This window comes from Panthera uncia, chromosome D2 (assembly GCF_023721935.1).
Source record: "Panthera uncia isolate 11264 chromosome D2, Puncia_PCG_1.0, whole genome shotgun sequence".
Taxonomy (NCBI): domain Eukaryota; kingdom Metazoa; phylum Chordata; class Mammalia; order Carnivora; family Felidae; genus Panthera; species Panthera uncia.
Window position 1 is genome coordinate 10,932,746 of NC_064818.1, and position 16,219 is coordinate 10,948,964.

The 16,219-nt window shown below is 43.2% G+C and overlaps 1 protein-coding gene and 1 non-coding gene across 3 annotated transcripts in view; both read right to left on the minus strand.

Moving 5' to 3' along the window:
- Positions 1-16,219, minus strand: part of RYR2 (ryanodine receptor 2) — a 754,822-nt gene that overhangs the window by 342,643 nt on the left and 395,960 nt on the right. For both annotated transcript variants that reach the window (XM_049646094.1, XM_049646095.1), the window contains one exon: positions 13,805-13,900. In XM_049646094.1, the coding sequence (XP_049502051.1) occupies positions 13,805-13,900 (96 nt within the window). The remainder of the gene's footprint in view (positions 1-13,804; positions 13,901-16,219) is intronic.
- LOC125933612 (U6 spliceosomal RNA) lies at positions 5,732-5,838 on the minus strand. Its single transcript, XR_007461026.1, has one exon. It is a non-coding gene; the product is annotated as a U6 spliceosomal RNA (small nuclear RNA).

Here is a 16,219-nt window from a genome sequence, read left to right on the forward strand (position 1 = left end):
GAACTTTCCAGACCGCGAAACTTCAGTCCTGGCTGCATTACTTTCCTTTGGCCTTGCAAAGATCATACCTCTTAGCTTCCTAGCTTCAAAGTCTTCATTGGTAAAATGGAAATTATAATGGAACTGACCTCACAAAGTACCTGGGAATCCGCTGAGGTAATACAAATGACATCTCATCACAGTGGCCTAAACTCACTCGTCCCACTCCTTTTTTTTTTTTTTTTTAAAGTTGATTTCTTTTGAGAGAGAGAAAGAGCATGGGGAGGGGAAGGGCAGAGAGAGGAGGAATAGAGAATCTCAAGCAGGCTCCACACTGACGCAAGGCTCGAACCCAGAAACTGTGAGATTGTGACCCAACTGACCTACTCAGGAGCCCCTTAGCGTCCAGCTCTTGATTTTTGGCTCAGGTCATGATCTTAACGGCTCCTGAATTTGAGCCGCTGCATCAGGTTCTGGCTGACAGTATGAAGCTTGCTGGGATTGTCTCTCTCTCTCTCTCTGCCCCTCCGCTGCTGTTTGTTTCTCTCTCTCTCTTTTTTTTTTATCTCAAAATAAATAAAGAAACTTAAAAAAATATTCCCTTGGCCACACAATGTGCTCATTATAGTGTTCAAGAAACAAGAAAGGTATGCCTCTCTGTGAAATATTAGTGCCTACAAACATACTGGCAGATGCAATTAATTGCTCTAAAGGCCTTTAAATAAAATGTTCAAAGATATATACATCTGAGTACTTTTAAAATAAATCCTCCAGGGCAAGAGAAACACAGATTAATGAGCTCTTCAAAAAGACACCTCAAAGCGGCAAATATTTATTGAGAACTATTATTTTGGGCAGAAATGTAAAATGATCATAGCATCTGCCTAAGCTTTGTATAAATTTTAAAAAGGCAGTCTTTTCAAGAAATGGTGCTAGAGAAATTGGATATTCACAAGTAAAACAATGAAACTAGACCCCTGCTCTACAACACTCAGAAAAATTAACTCAAAATGAATTAAGGACTTAACTCAAATGAAACCAGGAAATTCCTAGAAAAAGAACTTCTTGACCCAGGAACTGGTAATGATCTTTCAGATATGATACCTAAAGCATAAGCAACAAAATAAAAAATAAACAAGTGTGACTAAATCAAACTAAAAAGCTTCTGCGCAACAAAAGAAACCATCAATAATGTTAAAAAAAAGAAGACAACTTACAAAATGGGGAAAAATTGTAAACCGTGTATCTAATAAAGGGTAAATATCCAAAATATACAAAGAACCCATTAGGGAGAAAAAAAAAACCATCCAATTAAAATGGGCAAAAGTGGGGCTTCTGGGTGGCTCAGCGGGTTAAGCATCCAACTTCAGCTCACGTCATGATTTCATAGCTTGTGAGTTCGAGCCCCACGTCAGGCTCTGTGCTGACAGCTCAGAGCCTGGAGCCTGCTTCAGATTCTGTGTCTCCCTCTCACTCTCTGCCCCTCCCCCACTCGTGTTCTTTCTCTCTCTCTCTCTCTCTCTCTCTCTCTCTCTCTCTCTCAAAAATAAATCAACATTAAAATAATAAAATTGGGGTGCCTGGGTGGCTCAGTCGGTTGAGCGTCCGACTTCAGCTCAGGTCATGATCTCACAGCTTGTGAGTTTGAGCCCCGCGTCAGGCTCTGTGCTGACAGCTCAGAGCCTGGAGGCTGCTTCGGATTCTGTGTCTCCCTCTCTCTCTGCTCCTCCCACACTCATGCTCTGTCTCTCTGTCTCTCAAAAATGAATAAACATCAAAAAAAACTTATAAAAATACATAAAACAAAAAATAAAATGGGCAAAAGACCCAAATAGACAACTTTCCCAAAGAAGATATATGAATGGCCAACAGATACATAAAAAGATGCTCAACATCGCTAGGCATCAGGGAGAAGTAAATCAAACCCTCAATGAGATATCACCTCCCGCCCATTAGAGTAACTGTCATCAAAAAGGCAAGAGGCAACAAATGCTGGGGTGGATGTGAAGAAAACAGAACCCTCGTGCACCGTTGCTGGGGTCGTAAACTGGTACAGCTGCTATTGGAAAACCGGATGGAGGGCCTTCAAAAAATTAAAAATGGAACCACTACCTGATGCAGTAATTCCACTTCTGAGAATACACCCCAAGAAAATGAAAACACTAACTCGAAAAGACATCTGCACCCCCACATTCACAGCAGCATTATTTACAAGAGTTGAGACACAGAAACAACCTGAGTGTCCACTGATGGATGAGGGGATAAAGAAGATTACGCCGAGTGAAGTAAGTCAGCCAGAGAAAGACAACCACTGTCTGATCTCAAACAAAAACAAAAACAAACACCAACAACAAAAAAACCCAAAAACCTCCAGGAAAAGAGATCAGACCTGTGATTTCCAGAGGCAAGGAGTGGCGGCAGAGGATTGGATAAAGATCGGTGCTCACTAGCCGCATAAGCTACCACATGCTGAGGATAAGCCAACTCTGCCCTGTGCTACACAAGGCAGTGGGTAAGAGGGTAAATGCTAAGAGTTTTCATCACAAGGGGAGGTCTTTTTGGTTCAGTTCCTTTTACTTAAAAAAAAATTATATATGTGTGTGTGTGTGTGTGTGTGTGTGTGTGTGTGTGAGATGATGGATGCAAACTAAATCTGTTGGAGTACGAATTTCACAATCACCTAAGCCAAACCATCGTGCTGTATACCTTAAAGTTACACCACAAGTGTGTCAACTGTATCTCTATACAATTGGGTGGGGGGAGGTCTCCTGCTGTACGAAGACAACCCAGGGGTTGGGGCACCTGGGTGGCTTGGTCGCTTAAGCGTCCAACTTCGGCTCAGGTCATGATCTCACAGTCCGTGAGTTTGAGCCCCGCGTCGGGCTCTCTGCCGATAGCTCGGAGCCTGGAGCCTGCTTCAGATTCTGTGTCTCCCTCTCCCTCTCTCTGCCCTTCCCCCGCTCACGCTCTGTCTCTCTCAAAGATGAATAAATGTAAAAAAAAAAAAAAAGAAGAAGAAGAAGAAGAAGAAGACAACCCAGGGGCATCATTTCCAATAAGCACAAAAGAAATGTGCACAGAATAACCTAATTCTGGTACTTGGTCCGTGTGGAAGAGGGGAAAGAGAAAAGTTACACATTGTTTAACAAAACCCACAAATCCTATTTAGTTATTTATTTATTTTTAAAGATTTTTTTTAAGTAATCTCTACACCAGATGTGGGGCTTGAACTTCACAGTCACACGCTCTACCGACTGAGCCAGCCAGGCGCCCCAAAAACGCACCAGTTTCTCACAGGGCATTATGTGCAGAATGGTCGGTGGTCCTGACATGAAACAGTATGTACAGAGAAGAGTCCACCTTGAGATGCATTTAAAGATGGATACAATTTTAGGAAACTGAGCAACTTGCTCCAAGCCTGAAAACATCAGAAAATACTCCCCGAAGACGTGAACGTACTTTGTCACGTGGTGAAGAGTAACATTTTTTTAATGTTTACTTACTTTTAAGAGAGGGACAGAATGAGAGAGAGAGAGAGAGAGAGAGAGAAAGAGAGAGAGAGAGAGAGAGAACGTAAGCAGGGGTGGGGGCAGAGAGAGAGGCGGACAGAGGATCTGAAGCAAACTTTGTGCTGAGAGCAGTGAGCCCGATGTGGGACTCGAACTCATGAACCGCGAGCGAGGTCATGACCTGAGCCGAAGTCGGATGCTCAAGTGACGGAAACCCAGGTGCCCCAAGACTAGTATTTTAAATCATGTGTGTCTAAACCTCCATTACATAGTGTGGTTCAAGAGAACAAACGAGAGAGAGGGGAGACATGGTGCTGTGATGGCCAAGAGGGGCTGGCTGGGTTGGAATACTCCAGAAGTCACTCCCAGCTCAGAGACTCTAGGACGTAGGTCAGTAGAGCTTACTCGTTTACATGCAGGAGATATTCTCCCTCATGACCTTGGAAGAACACAGAAGGGCACACTCAGTCCTTTGCTTCCCTGTACCTGAGCAGCATATATCATGAAGGGATACAGGGGATCAAGTTCAGAGCCAGAAGGCCAAAGTTTGAGTTCTGCCTTGGCTGCTTCCACACTGTATGACCCTGAAAAAATAGCTGTACTGTGCCTCACTTCCCCATCTGTGAAATGAGGATACTGAGGCTATCTACCTCATAGAGTTATTGTGGGGATTTAGAGACTTAATATATTTATTATTCTTTTTTAAGAGAGAGAATGTGAGCAGGGGAGAGGGACAGAGGGAGAGGGAGGAAATGAAGGAGTAAGAGGAAGAGAGAGAGAGAGAGAGAGAGAAAGAGAGAGAGAGAGAGAGAGAGAGAGAGAGGATCTCAAGCAGGCCCCCTGCTCAGTACATGGCCCGACATGGGGCTCAATCCCACAGCCCTGAGACCCATGACCTGAGATGAAACCAAGAGTCGGACGCAACGGACCGAGCCACCCAGACGGCCCATGAGTTAACATACTTAAGGGGCTCAGAACACTGTTTGGCACCCAGTAAAAGGTAAGTGCTTGCTAATATTAAGCTTTTCCACCTGCAATTCTTCATCCTGAGTCGGAGCCATCACAACATGGGGAAAAACAAAACCATAACAAAAAAAACCGTATTTCTCTAAACTGAATTATGCAGTTTTATCAGGGAGCTCTGACACTGCCTGTGGTCACACAGCAGTCAGGCTCTCTCGTTTCAGATCTTGTCTGATCCAAAGAATCCAGCGTATGATCTGCAACATCGTTTATCACTTTACTCCTTGTATGTTTCAACGGTTTGCACAAGTGTTTTTTATAAGAAGCTCTTGGCTGAGGGTCTTTGCATGGTGCCCAGAGTACGTTCATGTACACATTTGGCATCAAATTTCTAACAGCCCCCCCCCCGCCCCAATCCCACAGCAACCCGTGGGGCGTGCTGGAGGCACACTTTTCATCTGGACTTTTCAACAGTTTTCCCTAGTTTTATTGCCGAACACAGAACACCTGTCTAGTTTATTTCTATAATGCAAATGCCCTTTTAAGAGAATGCAAATAATCTTGTAGTTATTAACAACGGCTACTTATTTAAAAAAAAAAAAGGCGTTAGGTTCTTATTGTGACATTTTTATTCATTTAATGCAATGAAATGTGTCGACTAACAGTCCTTTGGGCAATGCCCATTTTACAGGCAAAAATATGAGGCACAAAGGGTTGGAGTCGTGCAGCTATAAAGGATGAAGCTGGGCTTGGAACTTAAGCAGTCCATTTCAGAATCCATCCTTGTAATCAATCTTAAAAGTTATCTGCTTCTCCTTAACACAGTATAAAAGTATGTGGAAAACAAGAGATGATTAAAAAGTGAGCTGCCATTTCTGATGAGGTAGTCTTGGCAGAGTTCAACTCTGTTTTTTGTTTTTGTTTTCTTTTGTTTTGAATTTAATGTTTACTTATTTTGAGACACACACACACACACACACACACACACACACACACACACACACACAAAGAATCCGAAGCGGGCTCCAGGCTCTGAGCTGTCAGCACAGGGCCTGACGTGGGGCTCAAACTCACGAACCCTGAGATCATGACCTGAGCTGAAGTCAGACGCTCAACCGACTGAGCCACGCAGGCGCCCCTTAACTTAAATTCAAGTTAGCTGACATACAGAATTGTCATGGCTTATGGAGTAGGACCCAGTCATTCGACTCTTACAAATGACACCCCAGCGCTCATCCCCAAAAGTGCCCTCCTTAATGCCCACCGCCCATTTAACCCATAAAAATATGGAACGCATCACGAATTTGCATGTCACCCTTGCACAGGGGCCACGCTAATCTTCTCTGTGTCTTTCCACGTTTAGTTTGTGTGATGCCAAAGTGAGCACTCAACCCTGTCTTTGCTGATGAAATGGTAGGAAACCCATTTAGGAGACCAGAGGCATGAGACAGCCTGAGCTGAGACGTCAGTTCCTACCGCATCAACTATACCCTGAGACCTAACACCACTTCCCTTCTCCAGTGCAGGTGCCTCCGGCGGGCACCCAGGCGGCTGAGCTCACGACCCATCAAGATTATGTTTCCTGTATCACATCAACGCTAAGGGAGGACACCTGTGATGCATCCTGCCTTGACACCGAAGATAAACCCCTCAGGTGGGTAGTGACTGGCTTCTTTCTTTTGACTACCATGCCCGAGTGAGTAGAACCCACTTTAAAAGCCAAGGCACTAAAACAAAAGGCTTGATTCAATCAAGAGGCACGTTGACTTGAGAAAACTGAGCTACGTCAGACACGATGCAAAGAAACTTTAATGAACTCAGTTCTAGATGAAGTCCTTAAGCCATGATAGGGTCCCCGGACTTCAAGCATGATGGAAAGCAAGTGACACAGCACAATTATTTCACCAAAGATGATGCTAAAAGTATTTAATATCCAGCGTGGTAGGAACGAAACCCTATCAGAGCAGACACTGGCATTAAGCAGCCATCTGTTGGTAGCAGCACATACGAGCCGAACCTTCACTTTTGTCCATGACAGTAAAACATAAGTTTAGTACCCAGAGAGGACAAGAAACAGTCAAGGTCAAAGGAAGAAATCACTGGCTGTGATTTTGTTTTTAATAAGAGGCTTTCCTCAAGCAAGCCCTTCCCAGAAAACATAGTTTCTCTGAGATTAGACTCCTCTTCTCTTCTTCAGCTAAGCAGACATTTAGAGGGTGGCATCTAACCAGCTGTGTGTGGGAAGAAATAACATCAGCAAAAGGGGCCAATGCTCCTACGTGCACAGCAACCCCGGGGGATCTAAGGAAGCAGGATGGGAGTGTGGATTCCAGGAACTGTCCAAAAACACCCCCAGGGGACAAAAGCTCTCGTGAATTCGTGGGAGGCTGGATGGGGGGATGTAGACTGGAGAGAGAGCACGTCCACGGGACAGATGTGGGCAAGCTTCACTTATCAACCCCTCTCCCCATCGCCTTAGGACAATTCCTTGCCCTTTGCTGGCCACTGGGGTCAGTATGGAATGTCGGGAGAACAACAGACACCCCCAAGGGCAGGGAAGTGTCCAATATAGGTACCAACTGACTTTGACTTTGGGCTTTCAACCTTTCATACCTTCCTTACCCAAATCCTTAGGAGGCTGGTTAGTCAGAGCCTGGGGAGATGATCTCTGTTAAGTTACACTCCTCTCGGCGGTGGAAAGCCCTGGCCGGCATTCCCGCCATGTTGGCAGAAATGGAGTGAGCAGCGCTATGGCCCCTGTGACTCTTGGACTGAGGCTCTCCTTCTCCCCACTCCTTAAACAGACTGGGTGACAAAGACTGAGCCTGCCTTTGATGCTCCCCGCCACAGGACCTATCTGAGAAGCTGACGCTCCGAGGACAACACACGTTCATGGACCACTGAGGCAGGATTGTCAAACAGACCAAAAAGGCAAAGTAAGCATGGCAAACAGATCTAAGAATTAAAAGCCCACCGTGAATCCGAACTTCCTATTTAGTGTCAAAACACAGGAGAGGATTGCAGATCCATTGCACAACCTGGAGGGCCACCACCCGGGAACAAGGCCACCAGACCCCACCTGTCTATGAAATCCTGAGCCCGGTCCCTTCCAGCCTCCTTCAAACTTTAACATCAGGTGCCAGAAATGAGTCATATGGTTAAATGAGCATAAGTGGGAAGAGATAATAAAATCAATCAGCGCTATGCCACAAAGCACTACAGTGTTCTTCCCAAATGTGAGACAGTTGAAGATTTTTTTTTTTCCATCTCTAAAAAACCATTTTCTGAAAACACAATTTGCCATCTATCCCACACACAGGCTTTTAGAAACGCATTCTGAAATGGATACAGATTCTGGGTAACCCAGCAATTTTGATCACCTGTCTCATTCAGAAAGGAATGTTCTGTTTCATTTGGACTTTACTTTGAGGGACTTCCCCCCCCCCCACTTTTCACACTGCTGGTAAAATAGATTAAAAAAAAAGCCCTCCAAATCTAGATTCTCCGCTCTCTGTCCTCCTTTTCTTTCCAGCCATAACTTAATGCTTTGCTGGGAAAGGAAGTAGAAAGGCTGTATGTGGACGTTTCCAGCATCCTTCAAAAAGGAGTAATTTGTGACCAGGGACTTAGCTAACTATTAAATTAGTAACCTTTAACCGCTAATACATTATTTCAAACATTGAGTGAATATCTTGGGAAATGTACACTCAGTTTCCCTGTCTTAAATGACCCATTAGCATCAAACATGATTTTACATATTGTAATGACCCAGATCATTATTAAAAACACCAGTCATTATAATGAGCTCTAGACGAAGTCACAGAAGTAAATGAATGAATAAGTTATGAAGGAGTGGTAGGGTCAATGGGTACCGACCCCAACAGCTATCACAAAAGGTTGTCTTTACACAGTCTGCAATATCATGGTGATTCTGATTTAATGTTTCTTGTAAGAGTCAGGTGCACAATGTCCTGGCTATACCCATAGCTGGCTTTCTGCACAATTGAAAGATCTGAATCAACCAACGGCTGAAGTTGCCTTCTTCAAAGCTACCTCCTGGAAAACCGTCCCTTTCTGTGATATCATTAAGTGTTGCCTAAACAGTTGGTATCATTCCAAAAGGTTAGCTATGATCTCCGCATTGCCAACAGTGGAGAACAATATCCTGTGACCTCCTGCATTTTCTAACTCGATTGTTCATACCTAAGTACGTGTTTAGGGGGAGGACCCTGGCACACAAGATTCTGGGACAGATTATTCACAGGTTACACATTTTTGCCTTTGAGAAATGATGAGCTTATGCTCTCCAAGAAATAATTGTGACATCTTTGGAAGCTTTAAACGATTGTATTTCGGGACACCTGGATGGCTCAGTCCATTAAGTATCTGACTCTTGATTTTGGCTCAGGTCATGATCCTGAGATAGAGCCCCATGTTGGGCTCTGTGCTGACAGCACGGAGCCCACTTGGGATTCTCTCTCTCCTTCTCTCTGCGCCCCTCCTCCACTTGTGCTGACATGCTCGAGCTCGCTCTCTTTCAAAATAAATAAATAAATAAGGTTAAAAAAATAAACTATCATATTCCTAGGTACCACATGCTGTATGGTACGTGAGCATGAAGCTTAGGCAATTCAAGACCCCTGAAAGATTCCTTCTTCTGCTGAAACCCAGAGGGACCTCCCTTCATGGGACTTACTCAGAGTGGAGAACAATAGGCAGGAATCTCAAAGAAGACCACGTTCATCCCTGCAAAGCTATGTGTGGGATACACTGTACAAAAGTAAGACTCAGAGAAACTATGCAGCCCCCTGACCGGCAGACCATTTCAGTCAACTATTCCTTGAAGTTCCCAAATAGCGTTCCAAGTGCTAAGAACATCCTAAGGAGAACCCGGCCTTCAGAAATACATCAACTCAATCAACTGGACTTGCTCGTGCAAATCTTTTGTCTTTTCAATTAAATTTGGCCCAGAGACATAGTCACACATGAAGCCTGGGGAAAGGTCTACTTTATCTCTTGTTCTCTCAAGAAATTCATAGTGGCTGTTCTTACCGATGCTCCGATAGAGCCTTAGGCACTAGAGATACTAGTCAACTTTTGATGACGCACAATGTGTACAAAAGGTTGTGTCCACCGCTCTTTCTGAGACTTGCTAACATGTAAGGAGATAAATAGTGGTTGGCTGGGGAGCAGACACTGCCAGGGCCCTGATCAAACCCTCACACTCTGCATTCAGTGAAATTCCAGCAGCCAAGTTCTGCATTTCTTTGCTTGAGGATTTGCTCTGATCACAGCGGCAGCTGGAAAAGCCACAGAATTAACACCCCCTGGGAGCAGCACTGCTCAGTGACAGAGAAAAGTTGGTTGTAAACATCTTGTCTCAGCCCTCAGGTGGGAGAACTGTAGGGCTCAGTTTCCCAGAATTCCCCAAGGGAAAAGCTCCAGCTACACACGGTGGTAACTCGCTTGTCAACACACCCTCTCTGACCCCTTCTCTACCGAGTCTCACAGTGACTCCCTTCCCAAATAAACCTCCAGTCCTTTTCTCAAGGTCTGAGTCTGGTGGTACCAGACAAAGGTACTTCATTAACACAACCTTTGGCTGGCCTTTTCAGATCTTCATCAGATTTCCATTTGAGTCCATACCAATTTGACTTTTGTCCACTGGACTTTTTTTCCCCCTTTTTTGGAGAAAGAGAGAGGAGAGAGAGCATGCTCACACATGAGCTCTGGGGAGGTGGCGGGGCCAGAGTGGGAGAGAGAATCCTAAGCAGGCTCCACTCTCAACATGGAACCCAACACGGGGCTTGATCCCACGACGCTGGGATCGTGACCTGAGCCAAAATCAAAAGTTGGACCCTCAACCAACTGGGCCACCCAGGCACCCCTGTCCACTGACCTCTTCTAAAGGAAACCTTAAGTTCCTAGGGTTACCCCTCGCTCTGCTCTACTGTTCACATACAGACACAGAGACTAGCAGTGCAGCTGGAAACAGATCAGCTGAGGTGATCATGTTCAGCAGTCTCTGAGAGTAAGATGATACATATATGAGCACTCAGGAAACAGTTACGTACGAATGAAATAAATTTATCTTATGCATGTGTGTATATGGTATGATCTAATGATATGCATATCGTTACTGTTACTGTCTCTAAAAACTAAGCAACATTGTACCTTCTCTAAGAAGAAAAGTAGTTCATTAAAAGCATAAATGTAAGGACAATAGAGAAAATTTGTTTCAGTGAAAAATATTTCAGAGATGTACAAACTAGGAGGCTACAAAGCATAGTGAACATACTTCAAGTCTGACGTATGATTATGAGCTAGGGTTTCATCTTTGCTGTAACAATTAATTCTAGTATCTACAATCATTCATTTAAATGTTCTATGCCTCAATTTCCTTTCCCTTAATTTTTTTGATGTTTATTTTTGAAAGAGAGGGAGAGATAGAGGGAGAGAGCATTTTTATTTTTTTAATATTTATTCACTTTTGAGAGACAGAGAGAGAGAGCAAGTGGGGGAGGGGTAGAGAGAAAGGGAGACACAGAATCTGAAGCAGGCTCCAGGCTCTGAGCTGTCAGCAGAGACCCCAACACAGAGCTCAAAACCATGAACCGTGAGATCACGACCTGAGCCAAAGTCAGACGCTCAGCCGACTGAGCCACCCAGGCACCCCTCAATTTCCTTTCCTTTAAGGTGACATGTTAGGTTCAGCATTTTCCAAGGGTCCTTCCTACTCCTGACTTTCACTGTATTTTCTGAGAGCATGGGGGCTTCTACGTGAAGTGGAAATGCCTGTGACCAACAGCTGGATTGGACAAAGACAACTGCAAATAGTGATTTGCATCCAGTGGGAATGTGCCTATAAACAACCAAACAGAAGACTCCAGACACTGGGCTCTACTTAGCTCAGTTTAAAGGATGCTCCATTCTGTTCTTTCCTTGTCTCTCTCCTTTTTTGCTGAGCACTTTTTTTTCTGTGCGTGTGTGTGTGTTTTAAAAGCTTATTTATTTATTTTGTGAGAGAGAGACAGAGAGACAGAGAGAGGGAGAATCCCAAGCAGGCTCCACACTGTGAGCGCAGAGCCTGATGCAGGACTCAAACTCATGAACTGTGAGATCATGACCTGAGCCGAAATCAGGAGTTGGTCGCTCAACTGAATGAGCCACCCAGGGGCCCCTGTGTATGTGTGTGTGTGTGTGTTTCAAGTGAAGCAGTTGATTAACCCAACATTAATACTGTCCTGAAGGTTGCTGGGCTCTCTCTCTTTCCAGATCCTCCCCATGGCTAGAAAAAGGGGTCAGCATACCTTTATGTATCGACTGAAGATTGCCAACAATTCTGGACATGTTGACCCAAGAACCTATCCATTTATGCAATCATGCCATCACCTTTTTTTTCCTTTTAGTGTTTATTTATTTTTGAGACAGAGACAGAGCATGAGTGGGGGAGGGGCAGAGAGAGGGAGACGCAGAATCTGAAGAAGGCTCCAGGCTCTGAGCTGTCAGCACAGAACCCAGTGCGGGGCTCGAACCTGTCAACTGCGAGGTCATGACCTGAGCCAAAGTCAGATGCTCAACCAACTGAGCCACTCAGGGGCCCCCAAAAATATGCCATCACCTTGTTAACCATCAATTGATCATACTCCTGAGAGTTATTCAGTTTTCTCCTTATTCAAGATATTCTGTCTTGGTCCACAGTCATGCCATTGGTGCTGTGATACCATGAAAGCTCTCATTTACAATTCTTGCACCTACTTTAGCTCAACAATCTCCTTCTTTATATCTGCCACCCAAGAATCCAGCAATGCCTTAAAACTCAAAGTCTGTGACTCAAATTTCTCTTCCTCCTAAACCTTCATCATTAAAACTTCACTCGGAGACTTAAAATTACCCCCTTTGACCACAACCATCTGTTCTCCTATTCATTCCATTCCGACAAACAAATCTATCCTTGAATGGGTCTTTCTCATGCAAGAGTCATGAAATTGTTTCTGTACTGACAGGTATGTTCTTAAGTGAATCCAAACATCCATTCATACATTCATTTCTTCGTTTGTTTAATAAAAACTGTCCAACATCCACTAGGTGCCAGATGGGATGGTAAACCCAAAGATGAATGAAATCGTGTCTATAGCTTCAAGGCGTTCATTGCTCGTGTAGGAGACTGAGAGAAAAAAAATAAGTAACGTAAAGGGGCATCGGTGGTATAGAAGGGCAGCTGATAAAATACTTTGCAAAGAGAGGAAGAAGCAACCAATTTCAGTCTGGGGTGTTGCTGATACAAACTGTGGTGTTGGATAAGTTCAGGAAGCCCTGGTTATCAGAGTTAAGTTTATACAACACCAAAATAAGAATAACATACTTACTATGTTAGAGAGGGAGAAATCAGGTTGAGTGCTTATAACTATTTTATGATTATATAGACAGTTTATTAGTATCTACTGAAACATTAAAAAAGTTTTTTGTTTATTTATTTGAGAGAGAGAGAGAGAGAGAGAGAGAGAGAGAGAGAGAGAGAGATTAGGGAGGGGCAGAGAGATGGGAGACACAGAATCCGAAGCAGGCTCCAGGCTCCGAGCTGTCAGCACAGAGCCCGATGCAGGGCTTGAACTCATGAACGGTGAGATTGTGACCCGAGCCGAAGTCAGACACTCAACCGACTGAGCCACCCAGGCGCCCCTACTGGAACATTTTAAAATAAAATATTATGCTGTGTGATTTGGAAAACTAATTTTTTTTCCAAATCTGTCCAAATAATCCTTTGAACACAAGCCAAAAATAGAAGTTCCAAACCACTTTTTTGTTTGTTTGTTTGTATAGTACATTTGGAATGAATGATTTGAAAAAGAATGAGAATTCTGGCTCTTTAGAAGCTTTCAGGGCTTCATTTTTTTTTAATGTAAATGAACAAGATATCGTAAAATTGCTTTTCAGAAATAACTAAGAAAAATACCAACGACTGGACCACCTGGGTGTTTCAGCTGGTTAAGTGTCCGACTCTTGATTTCAGCTCAGGTCATGATCTGATGGTCACGAGATCGAGCCCCACGTTGGGTTCTGTGTGCTGACAGCAGAGAGCCTATTTGGGGATTCTCTTTTTCCCTCTCTCTCTGCCCCTCCCTGGCTGTTGCTGCTGACTCTCTCTTTCTCTCTCTCTCTCTCAAAATAAATAAACTTAAAAAAAAACCGATTTTGTTAATAAGTAAAAACTTCAACCTATTAAAAGGAAAACACTTACATTGCACCGACGCTCTGTTTTTATCTTCAATTTGCTTTTATGTCTTAAAGGACATAAAACAGGAGAAAATAGGAAGGATATATCATGACAAGGAGATAATCAGAAAACATACCAGAAGAAGCTTCCAGTCTTTCCAATCGGCTGATCAACCAGTCCAGGGAGCCAGAAAATTGGGCACAGTTTTTACGATTTCCTCTAATTAGAGCCGCTGCAAAAGAAAAAGAGCAGACTTCACAGTTATGTGATTTTCCAGGTTAAAATGCAAGGGAAGTTGCTAGTGGCCCTGAAATGGTGGATCAAGAAGAAAATGCTTTGGCTTAAAACATAAATATATAGACACACCTACGTGGACAAAACTGAGATACTTTTTTGAAAGAATTGATATTTATTAATAGGGACTGAAACAAAACACAGCTCATTAGAAAGAATACATCTTGAAGAAAGTTACATTTCATATTGGGAGGAAATAATAAAGGATAATGGAAAAACCAGTGTCCTGGGAGTTGCCTCACCTGGGCTCTAATACTCTTTGCATTTAATTAGCCAGGAGATTAAATCATTTAATTTCCCTAGAGCTCAACATTCTCACCTCTATAATGAAGAAGTTAAGAGCACACCAGTTTTCCTGAAAATGGAGCACAAAATACTAGGAGATACACCCCGGTAACTGTAATAGGCACATAGACAGATACAATTAATTAAAATGTTACCTGGAAAAAAGGATGGGAGGGTAGATGACTAGTAAGTCTGAAACCTTCTGCTTTCCCCCTGTATCTCCACTTCTCCTTTAAAAAAGATTCACCACCATGCACTTGAAGGATTCTGACATGCAGTCAAATCACCTGTTCTGTGTTTAACCTACTGTTTCTGACACACCTTTGACAAAAGAAACCATCTTCTATGAAACTCCTACGCGACCTCGAGGATCTCCTTCAATCCAATGTACATAATCCATTTAAAACTTCCAATGATTCAAAATCATGCCATTCTTTCAAAGCAAATCTGGTGAAAATTTTAGGTTAATTCATGAGATTGTTCAGAAACTACAATTGTCTACAAAGGGTCGGTGAGATGGTGACAGAATAGGGCATTTAATGGGAAAAAGATGTCACCATAAGAAAACAATCACTATTTATTTTTTTTTAATTTTTTTTAACGTTTATTTATTTTTGAGACAGAGAGAGACAGAGCATGAACAGGGGAGGGGCAGAGAGAGAGGGAGACACAGAATCTGAAACAGGCTCCAGGGGCTCGAACTCACGGACCGTGAGATCATGACCTGAGCCGAAGTCAGACACTTAACCGACCGAACCACCCAGACGCCCCAACAATCACTATTTAAACTCTGCTAGTGCCAGAAAGCAGTTTGAAGAACGCAAGTTTCAGAGCCCCTGTGGTGACAGAGCATAATTAATGTTAGACTTCTGTCACATAAACTAAACGTTGGTACCTGACCTCAGAGTAAGAAAGAAACAGTGACAGCAAAGACAGGAAGGTCTATTCTTACAACTATAGAAGAGCTCTGTGCACAGAGCCACAGGACATTTGCACAAAGAGTAAACAATGATGCGCTTAATTACTTAGACTCCTCTCTCGCTCTGGGGCCAGAGGTCCAGCAAGAGCCAGCAATCAGCTACACACACACACACACACACACACACACACACACACACACACACAAGTGACAAGTGCCAGGGACAAGTGTCAAGGATGAGGTGTCATAGAAGGATAAGGAGTCCAATGTGCTCGGCAGGATTTCTAATTTTAACCCATTAGAATATCTGTTCATGACTTACAACAACAGCCACTGAGGGAGGGTATAGGGTAAGGTTTCTGAATCTTTACAGAGTCTCATTTGTTTAAAATTTAACTCACTCTTTTAATTTTACCTCTGGTTTTTAAACCTGAAGATAGTAAATGTTTTCTTTAAAGGACAGATGCTAGAGATAAGGTGATTCTTGAAGAAGCTACAACGTAAAAATCAACCCTTTTAATAAACCATGAAACATTAAAGAAAATCATAGAGTAAGCCACACACAGAAAAAAACCTTCATTAAATTTGCTGCAAACACAGGGCACCTGCGTGGCTCAGTCGGTTAAGTGTCAGATGTGGGCTCAGGTCTGATCTCATGGTTCGTGAGTTTGAGCCCTGCATCAGGCTCTGCACTGGCGACGGTGGGGATTCTCTCTCTCTCCCTCTCTCTCCACCCTTGTCCTGCTCACACTCTCTCAAAGTAAATAAGTAAACTTAAAAAAATTTACTGCAAACAGAAATGGCATATCCCATGACATTGTAACTGACAGCCCACTGACAACAATGTAACAAAACTAGAAATTAGTAAGAAAAGTAGAAACAAAAATAAAACTCAGCCACTTAATAATTTAAACTCTCTCATTAATAATTTTTGAGTCAGTAACAAATCAATACCACAATTACAGAATATCTAGTAAATAGCAAAAACAGAAATGTTAACCTAATAAAATCAGTGGTCTATGGTCAAAACTGTACTCAAAAATTAACCACTTC